This window comes from Mustela lutreola, chromosome 6 (genome assembly GCF_030435805.1).
Source record: "Mustela lutreola isolate mMusLut2 chromosome 6, mMusLut2.pri, whole genome shotgun sequence".
NCBI lineage: Eukaryota > Metazoa > Chordata > Mammalia > Carnivora > Mustelidae > Mustela > Mustela lutreola.
In genome coordinates this window covers 93,813,033-93,829,679 of record NC_081295.1, presented here as the reverse complement: position 1 = coordinate 93,829,679, position 16,647 = coordinate 93,813,033, and the positions used below count along the sequence as shown (strand labels likewise).

General features: G+C 43.8%; 1 protein-coding gene across 1 annotated transcript; it reads right to left on the bottom strand.

The window, feature by feature from the left end:
• Nucleotides 1-1,567: 1,567 nt before the first annotated feature.
• On the bottom strand, nucleotides 1,568-15,978 carry ANKRD66 (ankyrin repeat domain 66). Its single transcript, XM_059178181.1, has 4 exons — nucleotides 15,579-15,978; nucleotides 9,415-9,588; nucleotides 7,409-7,637; nucleotides 1,568-3,031 (listed from the first exon to the last, which is right to left on the bottom strand). Exons 2-4 carry the CDS (start codon nucleotides 9,575-9,577, stop codon nucleotides 2,830-2,832), a joined length of 594 nt encoding a protein of 197 aa, XP_059034164.1. The 5' UTR covers nucleotides 9,578-9,588; nucleotides 15,579-15,978; the 3' UTR covers nucleotides 1,568-2,829.
• Nucleotides 15,979-16,647: the final 669 nt, after the last annotated feature.

Genomic DNA, 16,647 nt, shown 5'->3' with positions numbered 1-16,647 from the left:
AAGCAAAAGAGGAAATACTATTATGAAAGTAGTATTTCACAGATTTCCTGAGTATAGAACCAGAACTGGAAACTAGAAAGCTGTGCATGTGCGTGCGTGTCCCCACCTCCCCCCACCCCTCCCTCCCAGACCTGCCATCTTTTACCTCAGTCTTCTCTCTCTGTGGAGCACCTTCGGACACTTCCTCAGCCCCGTGTAGAATGAGCCACTCCGTGCTTCTGAGGTTATATGCTACTGGCCTATCCTCTCATGATTCCTTTTCAAGTTACCAAGAGAAGAATCCTTAACATTTTTTCCTTTTTTAATAAAACTTTTTAATTATCCAGGTGGGGATGTGAAATTTGAGGGAGACCTCAGAAATTCCCGAGTCCAGCCTACTCCTGTGGGTAGTCTTGTGTATCTCCAAAGTGTGCTCACCCATCTCCATTTGGACACCTCCAGAGCAGCCAGTTTCATTGTGGGAGTCCTGGCTGTTAAAACACCCACCTGTATATACTGCTCCTGCTTCTATTAATTCTCCTCCAAGGAGCCTACCAAGGCTGAGGGGCCAGGCCTGGGGGGCAGGCTCAGTTCCTCCCTTCTCAGCTCCTGGCCCACAAGCTCTGGTCATCAATGTTCCTCCAAAATGGGTGCTTGACCACACCAAGCAAAACTGCCATCCCCCATGTCCGATCTTTGGGCGAGATTTCCCTGCTGTTTTTTCAGCCCAGTGCATAGTAGCTGGCACTTAGGCGGACCTATTGTTCCAGAGGAAGACCCCCTGTGAGTAGCTCAGGAACCAGAAGCAGTGATGAGGGCAGAGGTGGGAATGGAGAGAGACCCTTCTGCTCCTGAGGCTACACAGGGAGGTAGGGAGCCCAGGAGGTCCCCGGCAAGAGGAGAAGTGCAGAACCCAATCCCGCTCCCACTTCTCCACCCCCAGCTCGGCTAAGTCATAGGCTCTGTCTATGCCTTTCTGAGGATGTCGCTAGGGCTGAGGGTGGAGGGGAGATTGTGGAGAGAGGACTCATGGACGTGACTGAGTGCTCTGAGATGGAGGGGGCTTAGTGAGGAGAATGAGGGCCAGTGAGGGAGGGGCTCATTGGTGGGGGTAGACCCCTGCGAAGATGGGGTCTCAGGATGAAGGGGGAAACAACAAGCCTTTCTTCAACTTGGGGGTGCTCTGTGTTGCAGCCTGGGTCTTTTTCCACCCCACCCCCACCCCTTCTCCAACTGCAAGCCTCTGCATGAGCTGCAACTCGCAGGAGGGGAAGTGTGAACTCGGAGAGAGGATGGACTCTGCACAGCTGTCAAGGGCAGTGTGGGGCAGGTCAGGACAGAGGCAGAGACCACCCCCCCCCCGTACCCAGAGCCTAGTCTCAGATGCCAGAACCAGCTGGCTCCCAGGAGAAGAATCTGAGTGGTCCAGCTTGAGTCAGGTGTCTTCCAAAGTTCGTACCCCGGTTGAGGACCAACAGGAGCACAGCAAGCAGGAACCACCTCTGGGACTTGCTAAGCATAGAGAAAGGGGATTGATGCTCAGGATGGATACAAACACTAGAAAAGGTATCCTCCGTAGCTGTACGACTTTTCTACCTGAGGTTCAAGCATTTATTCATTTCAGAGAATCCAAACCAAGCATGGCCTGTATTAACATAAGCATTAATTGAGGAAAGTGTAATGAGGATGTGAGGTGCCCAAAGACATTGATTTAGGTAGAAAAACTATTAATTGGAGTCTATCAGGCCAGCTGTCTGGTGGAGGCTCTAAATATTTTCTGGTTTCTACTGCAGGACTATCTGATAGCCCAAACAACCACCTCCCCAAATGGAACAGAACAGAATAAAACAAAACAAAAATAAGGCAAGCCAGCCACGTAATTTTAAACACTCTAGCAGCCACGTATTTTAAAAAGTGGAGAGAAAGAGAGCAAAATTCCTGCCAGTGACATATTTTATCCAAAATATGATCATTTCAACCCATAATCAATAATATTGTTAATGAACCACTTTACCTTTTTTGTTCTAAGTATTCAAAATCTGATACGTACTTCACATGGAGAGCACATCTCAGGTTGGATGTGACATTTTAACTGGAAATAACCTGATCTGTACTGAGATTTCCTAACACGCACACCAGACAGTAAAGACGGAATCACACATCCTAGTTCTCGTGCTACCCCTCGCTTGTTACGTGGGAGGGAACGAATCCTCGCCCGTGCTCCCAGTTCTCGCTCACCAAGCTGGCCTATCGCCCCGATCTCTACTCCTATGGGGAAGTGGTCATTGGTAGAAATGACCGCTCTGGGATTGCGGCCCTCCGCCCCACGCAGGAAAGCCATAGTTGGAAGCTGGGAGCTACCTTTGTTCACCTCTTTGCTTCGTTTATGGGGCAACAAATCATATTTGTCACCGATTAACTGTACTGAGTAGGTAGGAAATTTCTGAGATTTTATTACTACTTTTTTGTTTGTTTTTCATCTCAACAATCAAGTTCCCTTAGGGTGAGTGCTTTCATTGCCTCCTGAAATTCTATAACAACACAGCGGGGCCAGAGGATGCTGACAGTACAAATGACTGGTGACCACGTACAAGCAGCAAATGCTTGGCTATTCCTGGCAATTCCTGGGGACAGTGCGCCTCAGCAGGGAGGCAGCTGCTCCAGCAGAGAACACCCAGCAAGGCTTCAGATCCAATGGCAGGTGCTGAGCTACCAAAAGAAGTCATCTGGGTAACGGTCTCTAAGTAACATCACATAATGATGGTACAGATCTCACAACTCCTACTCCGGTCCAGGGACAGTCCCCCGCAGCCAACCTGCGTGCTAGAGCCGCCGAGAATGCTGTCCTTCTCACGCCCGTCTCTCCTTCATATGGCCAGGCCTGGTGGGGGCTCGAATTGTTTTATTCATTTTCTTATCAGTGTTTCGATTTGAGGAAGGGAGAGACAGCTCCAGCTCCCTTTTCTTAGCATCCCAGTCTTCGTCCTGCTGGTCCAGAGGCAGCCCCTTCTGCCTGGCGGTGCGCCGGTGGTCCTGGCACTCGGGCTCAGCCCTGGAGAGGGGGAAAGCAGTGGCCCTCAGCTCCCAGCTGGCCAGGAGAGCCTGTCTCCTCTGCAGCATGGGCCCCACTTCCCACCCTCTGCACACAGGCTGGCCACGTCAGCAGTCCAGGAGAGAAGGAAGGAGGCTGAGTTCCAACATCTCCCAGTGCACCTATAGGATGCCTCAGACACTAAGGACATGGCTGTGACATGAAGGAAAGTGGCAAGCCCCTGAGTGGGACATTCATAGAATCAAGGACAGGCACTTAGCCTGAGGAAGGGGCTGCTAATTCTAAAGCATTCACATGTATGGAACCTCCAGAATCTTAGCAGGAGGCGGCTTTCCTTCTTTTCTCTTCCCATGATTATAAAACCATGTCTGTTTGTCGTGTAAGATTTTAAAGTATGGAAACATATATAAAAGAAATGAAAAGGACTTGTAATCACGTGTGTATGGTATGTGTAGATGGATTTGAGGAAAGAATACTGAGAGATGATCTATATGGACAGATGATAGATATGGAACAATAGAATAGATAATAGGGAAATAGGTGAATCAATCATCATATACACATGGACAAGGGGAAACATATGAAAGTATGGTCTGAAGTAGAGTGCAAAAAGCACAGTTCAATGAGAAGAGAGCAAACCCGTTTGCCCCTCAGTCCGCATCCCCTCAACAGCTAGAAGTGACCGCTCTTTATTGAGACCACCCTGTTCTTTCCACCTTTGCCACTTTCTATCCTATATTCATGCTATTTCTGTAAACAAGTATCTCATCTCTCAGGAACTTAATGTCCAGCTCTGTCTCTGATTCAACTCTAAATCCTTTTTAACATCTGGTTCAAAGCCATCTGCATGGTAGGGCTCAAAAATATTGGTTGAGGGGCACCTGGGTGGCTCAGTGGGTTAGGACCTCTGCCTTCGGCTCAGGTCGTGATCCCAGGGTCCTGGGATGGAGCCCCGCATCAGGCTCTCTGCTTGGCGGGGAGCCTGCTTCCTCCTTTCTCTCTGCTTGTCTCTCTGCCTACTTGTGATCTCTCTGTCAAAAAAATAAAATAAAATCTTTAAAAAATATATATTGGTTGAAAGAGAGATTTACTTGGAAAATGGTCAAATACTATCTAGTCTTCTTCTGAAGTTCTCTTATATCCTTTCTCTTCATCACCCTCGCCCAGGAGCCCTCCTGCTTGCAACAAGAGGCATTAGGAAATTCCTCCTGGTCCCTGTCCCCTCACTACCTCTGCACGTCCTCACACATCCACACACCCTATTTCCAACTTGAGGCCTTCACTCCAAATCAAAAATCTTTCTCCCTCCTTCATTAGTCAGATCTTAGCTGTCTTTCAAGGTCCAGATTAATTTCCCCTTAATCAGGATCGTTTCTCTCTGAACCCCGTAAACTGTCGAAAAAGAAGTTCCTCTTGGAAGATGACAATCACTAGAAATGACTTACGCGTGATGTGGCTGACCTTTGTTGTTTTTGTCTGCTCAGCTCTGCCTGCCCACTTTTCCTCATACTGACAACCCCCACTCTTTGGAGAACCACTCCTCCTCCGCTTCAGTTGTGCTGAGATCACGTGTCACCCTCATCCACCCACTAATCACCAGGGAGGGGTTGGGATTTTTGCAGAAAGAGTCAGCCGAGGACAACCAAGGACAGGATCCTGAGGAATTTCAGCCTCTTTCAGGCATGCGAAAATAGGAGCTCAAGAAAATCATGAGAAGAAATGATGAGACAGGGGAAGGAGAAATAGGAGAGAACAGCACCAGAGAAGAGAAAGAGTTATTCAAAGAGACATGCCAAAAGAGAAGAGTAACCAGATATCAAAATAAGTGCAGGGAAGATGGGAGTTGGGAAGAGGCCATTGATTTAGCAACAGAGATCTCCCTGGATGAGCGCTGATTCAGTACGACACGGAAAAGAAATGCAAAGGTGGGTGAGGAAGACACCCACATAGATTGACATTTAATCACATAGATTGACATTTAAGTAGCACAGAAATGCAGGAAGAGATCCAGCCCCATGTAGGCCCCCATGCTCAGCGTGCAGCCTCCTTAAGACTCTCTTTCCCCCTCCCTCTGCACCTTCCCCTCCCCTCTCAAATAAAGAAATAAATCTTAAAAAAAAAAAAAATGCAGGAAGAAGAAAGAAACAGCAGACAGTAGAAGGACCTCTAAATATTTGTGTGTTTGTTCAATAAGATCTATTTGAACATGTTCAAAGGCCACAGAGGACTAAGGGGGAAGGAATAGAAAAAAACCTAAAAATATAGGAGAATAAAAGATGCAACAAAGAATACAGGAACGATGACGTTGTAGGAGATAGAAAGGTCTGGGTCAGGGTCCATAGGGAGGGACAACATGTAGGAAGGGGTTTAAATGTATAAACCCTTGACTTCAATACTCTCTATGCAGTAGAAAGCCTACTTTCTGAGGGACAGGCTGGGGAGATGGGGAAGTGAACTGTCAGCAAAGGAGCAGGACAGGGAGACAGATCATCTAACTGTTCCGAGAGCTCAGCTGAAGATAGAAATCTCAGAACTTCAGAAATTATTTGTGGGCTTTGCTTTCCCAGACCAAGCACAGGCACGGAGAAGACGGAGACTGAGACAAGGCTGGGAATTCTGGGCCACATGGTACAGGAGGATGAAGGGTTGAAAATTTAAGAATCCTGGAAAGAGAGGGGAAGAGGTAGTGTATCATGGTGTCCAATTGGCAGAAAGATGGAAAATCGTGAAACCTTCAGGCTGGGATCAATTGGGAGGGAAAGAAGGTGAATGAGAAGAGGTCTGCAAGTGAATACCTGTGTGATGATCCAGGAACGGGCAAAATGAAGAAAGAGAGCTATGGTTGCAGAGTGATATGTTAGAGTTTTTAGAAGTTCAGAAAACAATGTTGTAGGTGCTGAGGTCCATAATGGATAGAGGTCACTGAATGTAGAAGATGGTGCCGGGTTGGGGAGAAGAGTCTTCAAGTTAGGACTCAAGGTTCTCCTTCTTTTACCCCCAAAATCAACTTGATTATGATCTGGAATATGTTTTTAAAGATTTTATTTGTTTATTTGAGAAACAGAGCACAAGCAGGGGGAGCAGCTGGCAGAGCGAGAGGGAGAAGCAGGCTTCCCGCTGAGTAGGGAGCCCGACATGGGGCTTGATCCAGGACCCCAGGATCATGACCAGAGCCAAAGGCAGGCTCTTAACCAACTGAGCCACCCAGGCACTCCTGATTTTGAAAATTTTTAATACAGACATCACTGTTAAGAGAAGGTCTCTTGGGTTACTCCTACAGATATCTAATCTCATCATAAGCAACTCTTGATAGTTTAACTTCCAGAAAATAACTTCATTTGTGAATTCTTACAAAGGCATTATACAGTTATTTCCCCCTTCCCACCCTGAGCTGCCCTAATGATAGATTTGCTATGGATCTTATTTTGGTTTTCAAGCAACGCTGCCCTCATTCAATTACTTTACTGCCTCTTATATGAATTACTTATTAACTCAACCAGATTATAAATGCCCCAATTCCATCCCTCCCAATGCTGTACCTGTCAAGTACATAATTGATATTTAATTCTATTTAAATGCAGTGGGTAAGAGAAAAAATTAACAACTGCTAGAAAATTCATGATCTTTGGTGACTGTGTGAGTAGAAGATTCGTAGATGAATAGAAGTTTTCAAAGGTAGAAGGGCCCTTACCACTCAGAGCCTAATTCACCAGCTTCATTTTTGATATGAGAAACCTGAGGCTCAGCAAGGTGACTTAAAAACACCCAAGGTCACACAGCTAATTGGAATACCTTTCAAGAATCGGAAGGGGCTCCATGAATCTTGTACCATGACCCATTTCAAGCTTGTGTCCCACCTCTCTTATCTGAGATAATTTTTGTATAAGCTAAAACAATAACTTTAAGTTATATATTGTTAAAATTATTGTAAATATGTGTCATGATAATTGTAATCTTAGCATCATATAAAAATAGTAGATTTCACATCATCTAAAACAATATAGTTTCCACCCAAACCAGTCATTTCAGGGAAAAAAAATAAAAACAACTCAGGGCACCTGGGTGGCTCAGTGGGTTGGGCCTTTGGCTCAGGTCATGATCTCAGGGTTCTGGGATGGAGTCCCACATTGGGCTCTCTGCTCGGCAGGGAGCCTGCTTCCTCCTCTCTCTCTGCCTGCCTCTCTGCTTACTTGTGATCTCTCTCTGTCAAATAAGTGTAAAAAAAAAAAAAAATCTTTAAAAAAACAACTCAAATGACAGTGGGCTGAATTTGCTTTTTTCATTTTCATGGACCACGGACCACTGAGTTGGCAAAGACCTTGACTCCGGGCTCCTGCTTCTCTGTCATTTCTCTAACAGGAAATAAATGAAACTTACTTCTCCAGAAAGGCCACACAGGCGGTCTGCCCGTAGATCTGTGCTATCCTCTTTGGCGTGTCTCCAAAGAAGTCGGGGGCATCGATGGGAGCATGCAGTCCATGGAGAACTTTGAGCACGTTCACATGGCCTGACTCAGCTGCAAAATGAGCTGCGGTCCAGCCCACATCGGTTACCAGGCAGGGCCTGGCTCCATATTCTAGAAGGACCTGAATCACCTCCATGTGCCCTTAGATGTAGCAAGAAGAAAGAGGAGGAGGTTGAGATTAAAATGTCTCTGCCCCAGTGAGGCCAGAGATGGCCTAGATAGGGTAAAAGAAGGAATGACATTTGCTCTGGGCCCTTCCAGCCTCCTAGCATCATCCCCTCCTCTTTCTCCCTCTCTTACTGGGGACTCAGTGCTCCACCCTCAACTCATGAACCTTGCTCCTTCCAGAGTCCTGGGCTCTGCAAAGATTCCCTCTACTCCCTCCAGGGCACTCCCTTTCCCCATCCATTCCCACAGGCCCTTCCTAGGAATCTTGCTTCCCTGAATCACCCTACGCAAGCCCATGTGGGCACTGGTAAGGCTCACTCCACTTTGGGCAGTTTCAGGGGTGATTCAAAAGCAAGTATTTTGCAGCAATATGGATGGAACTTGAGGGTGTTAGGCTAAAGGAAGTAAGCCAGATAGAGAAAGAGAAATATTATATGGTCTCACTTATATGTGGAATCTAAAAAAACAAAGGGACACCAAGATCATAGGTACAGTGAACTAAGAGGTGGGGGAGGGGGAGGGGTTGAAGAAATGGGCACAGGGGTCAAAGGGTACAAACATCAGTTATAAAATAAGTCAGTCCTGGGGATATAATGTACAGCAGGGTGACTATAGTTAGTAATACTGTCTTGCATATTTGATAGCTGCTAAGAGATCTTAAAAGTTATCACAAGAAAGTTTTTGTAAAAAAAAAAAAACTACAACTTTTTTTGTAACTACATGTGGTGATGGATTTTAACTTCACTTAAAGTGAAGTTGTGGTGTCATTTCATAATATCTAGAAAAATTTAATTATGTTGTATACCTGAAACTGATATGTTGCATATCAATTATACCTCAATAAAAAATATTTTAAGTCCCACTTACTTTATAGCTAGCGCAGATTAAAAACACACAGTTTGGGGTCCAACAGGTGTGGACTCATATCTCCCAGTAAGTACCACTTGCTAAGTGTGGAATCCCAGACAAGAAACAGAGGTCTGAGGCTCAGGTTTCCTCAGTTGTAAGTAAAAAGTGTTATGACTCACCTCCCCAAGTTCTTTTGAAGTCCAAGTGAAACCACAGCCAAAGGCTACACACCGTGATGCCCAGCACACAGCAAATGTTCACTAAAAGCTTCTTTAGTATAACTACCTTCACTTTGTGCTCAAATTTCTACAAAATTCTCCCAACTGATTTCTCTGAAGCCAGTCTTGCTACCTGCCAATCTATTCTTCATACAGAAATCAAAACAGGTTTTTTAAAAGCAAAGTTGACTATAACACAGTCTTCCTGAATGTTCTTTGATGGTGTTTTATTGCTGAAGGCCTTGACAAGCCCAATGGCTGAGCTTTTGCACACTACCCTCCTCCAGTTTTGTAACTGAGCCATGTGAGGCGTGGGGGTACAGTAATGAACAAGACAGAGTCCTTGTCCTACCTTCCCTGTTGGAGGTCAAGAGGGCAGAGCACTAATATTAGTTGAGAGCAAACTATGAGCTGGTGCGCACCCATTATCTTACTGAATGAATCATCACCCTAAGACTTCCAGGTAATCACTGCTCCCATTATGTAGGTGAATAAATTAAAGCCTAGAGATATTAAATAAGTTGCTTAAGTTGCTACAACCAGTAAGTGGTGGGGCCAGGGTTGATATGCTCCATTTAGCTCTCAAGTGATGCTCTTTCCTCTACCTACACAGACTACTGACTGGTAACTCCATGAATGGTGGACCCAAAGGGATGGACTCTACCTAGGCATTGCCTACTCACCTTTGATTGCCGCCCAGTGAAGGGGGGTTCGGTCATTCCAGTCCACATCCTTGTAGTTTGGGTCACAGAGACCTTTTTTCAAAATCTTTCTCACTAAATTGTAGTCCCCTGCAGCCACAGCCTGGTGGAGCTTTGTCATGTCCGAAATTTTGGTCAATTCCATGACAAAAACAACTGTGGGAAAAACATACCGCTTAGGAAATTCTCAACAATTCTTTATTCCCAGTAAGTGTTGCATAGGAATCCTTATCATTTACTTCCTTTCTTACCTCACAAATTTGCATGTGTGTGTGTTCTACTGAGGGTGCAATCGGATTTCAGCCACGGTGGTTAGTATATGCCAGTCCCCTGTGAAGAACTGTCAATGGCTCCCCTCTGCCTACAGGAATACAGGATGAGCTCAAGGGCTGGGATTTTCTATTTGGCCTCAAAACACTTTTCAGTGCTATTCCCTACTTCTATTCCAAAGTGCTAGTAGTATGATTCTGAATCAGTTGTGTAATTCTGTGTGTTACCTTTTTCATCTATAGCATGGGTATAATTTGCCAGAGTTGTTGTCAGGATCCAAGGACAATCCATGTGAAAAATTTACTGACTGGACACAGAGCAGGTACTCCACAGAAATTTAATACTATTGGCACACCAATTCAGATGGACAAGATGTAAACATGCAAATAAAATGCTTACAAATTTTTTACATTGAGACATAAACCAACAATTCTCAAACTATAGTCTACAGAGGCGTAGGAATCCTGACTCGTTCAGAACAACCATGAGGTCAAAACTGTTTTCATTATAATTTTAAAATGTCATTGGCCTTGTTCACTGTGTTGACATTAGTCCTGATAGTTCAAAAGCAGCAATGTAGAAAGCAGCCGGTACCTTAGCACAAAGCAAGGCAGTGGCAGTGACAACGAACTAGATTAGACATTCACCAGCAGAGAGTCAAAAAAAAAAAAAAAAGGTAGCTAGTTTCAATAAAGACACTAAAGTAGTGAGAGTTATTTTTTGAATAAATATTAACCCTTGATTACATGACTTAATAAAAATGATTTTAAAATATTGTATAATGAAATGTGTCAACATATGTAAAGTCTGCATAACTCCGTGAACAAATGATAAGCATATGATGTTACAAAAATCATGCCTGGGTAAAGAGACCCATTCAAGATAGGACAATGGATTTAAGTGAGAAGTATGGAAAGTACACTGAGATTGTTTCAGATTCCAACTTAACTTGTAAAGCGCTACCCCCGTCCAGCTTTGGTGTAGTATCCAAGACAAATATCCACAGTAATCTGGAAAGGTTATAAGATACTTTACCCTTTTCCAATTTTATATATGTGTGGAACCAGATTTTCTTTCTATATTTCTTTTTTTTTTTTTAAGATTTTATTTATTTATTTATTTGACAGAGAGAGAGAGAGAGAAAACACAAGCAGGGGAAGCCAAAGGCAGGACAGGAAAAAGCAGGCTCCCTGCTGAGCAGAGAGCCTACATGCAGCTCCATCCAGGACCCTGGGATTATAACTTGAGCCAAAGGCAGATGCTTAACCGACTGCGCCACCCAGGCGCCCCTTCTTTCTGTATTTCAATGAAAACAACAAATTGAATGCAGAAGATCTAAGAATCCAGCTGTCTCCTATTGAGCCACATAGTAAAGAAATTCGACTACAGACACGCATACTTACATACATACATAATAACAATGCTGTTCTCACTTCTTTTGCTTTAGAAAATATATTGTTTTTCATAAAAATATCATTCATGTTACTGTATATTATGCTTATTATGATTTTTTTTTTTTTTTTTTTTAGTGGCTTAAAGCAACACATATTTATTATCTCAGTTTCCGTAGGTTAAAGTTCACCACAGTGTACATGGGCTCTCTGCTCAGGGTTTCACCAGCTTATTATGATTTTTAAAGTGATGTAGTAAACATTTAAATTTTTTCTCAGTTTTTAATTTCTAATAAATTAAATATTGATAACTGTAATCCATATAAACATAAGCTCTCTGGGGTTCTCAGTAGTTTTTAAGAGTGTAAAGGAATCCTAAAACCAAACGTTTGAGAATTACTGACATAAACATAAGATAAAATATAGATAAAAAATATAGATAAAAATTTTTTTTAAAAAAAACATAAAATAAGGGGCTCAGGCAGAAGAAAAGAATGAGGAGAGAGCCACTTACGGGGGGGGCCAGGAGGAATGTCTCTCTGACCCCAGCAAGTTGAGATCTCAAGAAGAGTTTGGAGTCAGCCAGACATATCGTGGCCCAGCAGCAGCACCACCCAGGAATTGACTAGAAATTCGAATTCTTGAACCTCATATCAGACCTATTGATGTCATTGAAACGTGAGGACATCCCTAGAGTGAGACAGAAGTATATAACACAGTTAACATGCTATCTCTGAGGTGTTCTGATGGCGGTGCCTGGGGAGAGAGGGAAAGGACCATTCCCCAGGACTAGGAAGTAAAAGGCACCTTTTTTCTGAAAGTGACCTAAGGTGGGTCCGGAAGGGGTGAGTAAGAGTCATCTTAGGCCCTGGCAGTGGGGGAAGATCCAACTCAGGCACAGCGTATCTACGGGGGAGGCAAAGGACAAGCAGCTGCAACTTTGATGTACAGACCAAGGATAAATAAATGTTTCCTGTAACGGGCGGGGTACAAAATTTTTTAGCCAAAATCGGGCCAAGAGGCAAACATCAAGACTATTACGTAACATTACATAACTATTATGAGATAAGAGAAAAATTCCAGCCAGGGGTGGGCCATCCTGGGAGAAGAAGGGGTGTGGGTGGTGGGTGAGCATGCTTTGTGCTCAGTAGCCCTCAGCTGGAGATGTTCTCAGGGGGTAGAGCAACCAGCTCAAGGGGGAGGGGTCTGGCGGGTAGGGTGGTCATTCTCCTTCCACCTCAGTGGCGCCCAGATCCCAGCATGCTGTCTCTCCTTTCCGAGAGCCCAACCATTTCAAGCTAAAAGCTCGAGGGAGGCAAGGTGACTTGATTGAACTAACTCTACTGATCAGTGACCAGAAACTGCCAACAGCATAGTTCCCAAAATGTAGGTGGTAACCAGCAGGGCCCTGGGCAGAGGCTAGGCACAGCTGTGGGCTCAGCACACAAGTGCTAGGCGCAGACGAGGGAGCAGTTGGCTCTCCAAAGCTCACAGAGAAGGCCCACAGAAGGCCACATCATAGGAGGTGACCATGAGCCACACCTGGCCTTTAGACCATAGTTTACCAACCTCTGGTCCATATATAGTATCTGGGATATTGGCAAAATGCAGATTCTGGTCTAAGATGAGGCCTGAGATGATCGTTTATGACAAGTCCCCACCACAACTCCCAGTTTATAGACCACACGGAAGAGCCATATCTCTCGGGCTCTAAGGCAGTGGGGAGACTTGAGGTAAGGGAGAGGCAGTAAGGATGTAGCTGCTGTTCTTCTCTGAAGAACTACATGAGAATTACTGGTGGGTTTAAAAAAAAAAAAAAAAAATGGAGGCCTGGGCCTCAGCTGAAGTGCTTCAAAATCTTTAACTGTATCAGACAAGAGCATGCTTTTTTGCATGAAGCAAGCACGCAGTCCATGCTAGGTAACAGAAGATGACATGGGGTGCACTTGGTCTTTTTGGCTGATTTGTCTTGGTAGAAAACTCTTATACTGGAGCACTGGATAAATGTTACATAGTAAGCAGAAGAACTAGCAGATTTCTAACCTGCAGCTCTCACAAAAAGCCAAACCGTTTCTAGAGTCAGTGTCTTGAAGCCCCTGCTTGCCTTTCACACAAACCTTTGAACCGGTTTAAAATCGGCCCATTTGTTTCACACTTGAGTTCATACCAAACCAATCCTAAAAACCCATAAGGAAATAAATGCAAGGGACTCAGAACAGGCAAAACAATTTTGCAAAACAATAAGCAATGAATCTTGGAGCACTGAAAAAAGTAAAATAAAGTTTAAAAAAAAAAGAACAAAGTAGGAGGACTCAGACTTCCTGATTTCTAAACGGACTTCAGAGCTACAGTAATCAGCATGTGATAGGAATGAAGTACATTCATTGTACTTGTGGTACTTACATGTAGCATTAAGATACATATGTGAGAGAAATGGGATAGACTTGAGAGTCCAGAAATAAATGCTTACGTTTATGGTCCATTGGTTTTCAGTGAAGGTGCCAGAAAAAGTCAATGAGGAAAAATTATCTTTCCAAATGGTACTGACGCCATTGGATATTCACATGCACAAGAATGAAGTCAATCCTTTACCTCAGGCCATATACAAAACTTAACTTAAAATGGATTACAGACCTACGGGTGCCTGGGTGGCTCAATTGAATGATCATCCCACTCTTGGGTTTCAGCTCAGGTCCTGATCTCAGGGTCCTGGGATCGAACCCTGCGTCAGGCTCTGTGCTCAATGTTGAGTCCACTTGTCCCTCTCCCTCTGCTCCTTCCCTATCTGTTCTCTCTCTCTCTGTGTCTTAAATAAATAAGTACATACATACATAAAATTTTTTAAAAATTGGATTCCATTTTTAAAAATGGATTACAGACCTAAACATAAGACCTTAAACAAAATTCTTAGAAGAAAACACAGGAGTAAAGCATCACATTGCATTAGGCACTGGTCCATAGTTACGACAACAAAAACATATGCCACAAAAGAAAAAATAAACAAATAAGCTGAATTTCACCAAAATTAAGAACTTTATTTTTCTGTAAAAAATACCTTTGAAAAAGTATGAAGGCAACTACAGGATGGGAGAAAATACTTGCAAATTATGTATCTGATAAAAGACTTGTATTCAGAATACATACAGAACTCTTACAATTCAACAATAAAACAATAGCTCAATTAAAAGTGGTCAAGGAATATAAACAGAAGTTTCTCCAAAATAATATGCTCACAGAAATACGTCCCAAATAATAAGCACGTGAAAAGATGCACAACCTCATTAGTCATGAAGGAAATGCAAATCAAAACCACACTGACACACGGCTCACACCCTCCGAGATAGCTGTAATCAAAAAGACAGACAATATGAGGGATGGTCAGGATGCAGAGAAGTTGAAACCCTCATACACATGGTAGGAATATAAAATGGAGAAACCGCTCTGGCAGTCCTTCAAAAAGTTAAATGTAGAGGGGCGCCTGGGTGGCTCAGTGGGTAAAAGCCTCTGCCTTTGGCTCAGGGTCTGGGGATTGAGTCCCACATAGGGCTTTCTGCTCAGTGGGGAGCCTGCTACCCTCTCTCTCTCTCTCTGCTTGCCTCTCTGCCTACTTGTAATCTCTGTCTGTCCAATAAATAAATAAAATCTTAAAAAAAAAAAGTTAGACGTAGAGTTATCATATGACCTGTAACTCCACACTTAGGTATATACCTAAAAGAAATGAAAATAAAGGTTCACACAAAAACGTGCATATAAATGTTTACAAGTTACATAATTCATCGTAGCCAAAAAGTGGAAACAACCTAAACGTCCATTAGTGGATGCATGCATGGATAAAGTGTGGGAACTCACACATATGCTATTATCTGACACTAAAACACCAACAAAGTACTGACACCTGCTGCAATATAGCAGAACCTTGGAAACATGCAAAATAAAAGAAGCAAGGCACAAGAGACCACATATAGCGTAGTTACATTTATGTGAAATGTCCAGAACAGGCAAATCCATAGATACAGAGAGTAGAGTATTGGTGGCCTAGAACTAGAATGCGGTGGGGATAGGAAGCGACTCCTATTGAGTATTGGATTTCTTTGTCTAAAATTAGACAGTGGAGAGTGATGCTTTCATAACTTGGAATGTATTAAAATCCACTAATTGTGTATTATAACTAAATGAATTTTATCGTTTGTGGATTATATGTCAATAAAGCTGTTTAAAAAATAAATAACAGTATTAGAGATTTCCTTAAAAAAATTATTTGTAAAAAAACACCCAATTGACTAACCTACAACTGACTACTGAAATTTAGCAAATTTTCCTTCACCTAAATCTTTGTATATTTCATTAAGTATATGGGAACGTCTGTCTTTCTGGTACAGGTGTCTAAATGTAAAAAACTAGTCAGTAGATAGAAGTGCTAATAAACATGAATGATCTGCAATAAGTAGTAAACATCTGAAGGCAGGATAATATAAAAATACTTACTATCTTGTTTGAAATCTGAAGTGCTCAGCAGGGGCAGGTGTCTTAAGGGTCAGAACTCTGTTGTGTTCACGCCATGGAAACTGGCCCCTCCTTCCTCATTAAAGCTTGCCAATCACCGTCAGCTTCCGGAGAAGGGGTGCCCGCTGGTGGAGGGGGTGCTGCCGCTCTGACTCCACCCAATCTGGCCAGCATGCCCAGTCTGCTTTTCTGGTCCTTGACACCTTCTCTCCATATAGCATTTGATCAAAATGCATAAAAATTGGGTTGGGCTGGGTGGGGGGTGGGATTGCCAGTCCACAGGGGACTGTGAGGGAGATAAGCTGCTTGGTAACCACGATGGGGTGGTGGAGACAATCGGGCCCCTCACTTTTAGACCCCGGGGTGAGATCTTGGGAAGTCCCTTAACTTTGCTGAAACTCTTATTTCTCACTAATAAAATGAGGTTTTAACACTTTTCTTATAAGGCAATGGAAGATGAGTAACTCAAATAATTTATACAGCGCCTGGAACAGGGTAGAGGAAGAAAGGAAGGGAGGGAGAAAATCTTCAGGTCCTTTCTCCTTGTCTCTTCTTTTTGATTCCTTATTCTAGCATCATGTATCTTTATATGATGCTGGTCTAAGAGGACTTCTTCCTGCCTTCCTCTTGCCTCCCTCCTATCCTTCCTTCCTTCTCTTCCTTCTTCCCCTCCTCCCCCTCCTCCTCCCCCTCCCCCTCCTCCTCCCCCTCCCCCTCCTCCTCCCCCTCCCCCTCCTCCTCCTCCTCCCCCTCCTCCTCCTTCCTTCCTCCTATTCCCTCTTCCTCCTACTTCCCCCTCCTCCTCTTCTCCCCCGACCTCCTCTTCCTCCCCCTCCCCTTTCTCTCTTCTCTCTCTCTTTCTTTTTTCTTTCCCCTTCCCTTTCTCTGGTACCTTTCACCCCACATGTATTTATTGAATGCCTTGTATCTGCCAGACACTGTGTTGGCCTCTGGAGAACAAGGCACTGGTGTTCCTTTCTTCTTTGAGAAGAGAGTCCAAAGTAAAAGACAGAATATTGAAAAGCATTCAGTATCCCATTAGCAGGGATAC

Excerpts from the sequence above, each read along its gene's own strand:
- ANKRD66 (XM_059178181.1), bottom strand. The coding sequence starts at position 9,577 with ATGGAATTGACCAAAATTTCGGACATGACAAAGCTCCACCAGGCTGTG. Across the intron at positions 7,638-9,414 it reads TCACTGGGCGGCAATCAAAG|GGCACATGGAGGTGATTCAG; the intron begins GTGAGTAGGCAA and ends GCTACATCTAAG. Across the intron at positions 3,032-7,408 it reads TGTGTGGCCTTTCTGGAGAA|GGCTGAGCCCGAGTGCCAGG; the intron begins GTAAGTTTCATT and ends CCCCCTCTCCAG.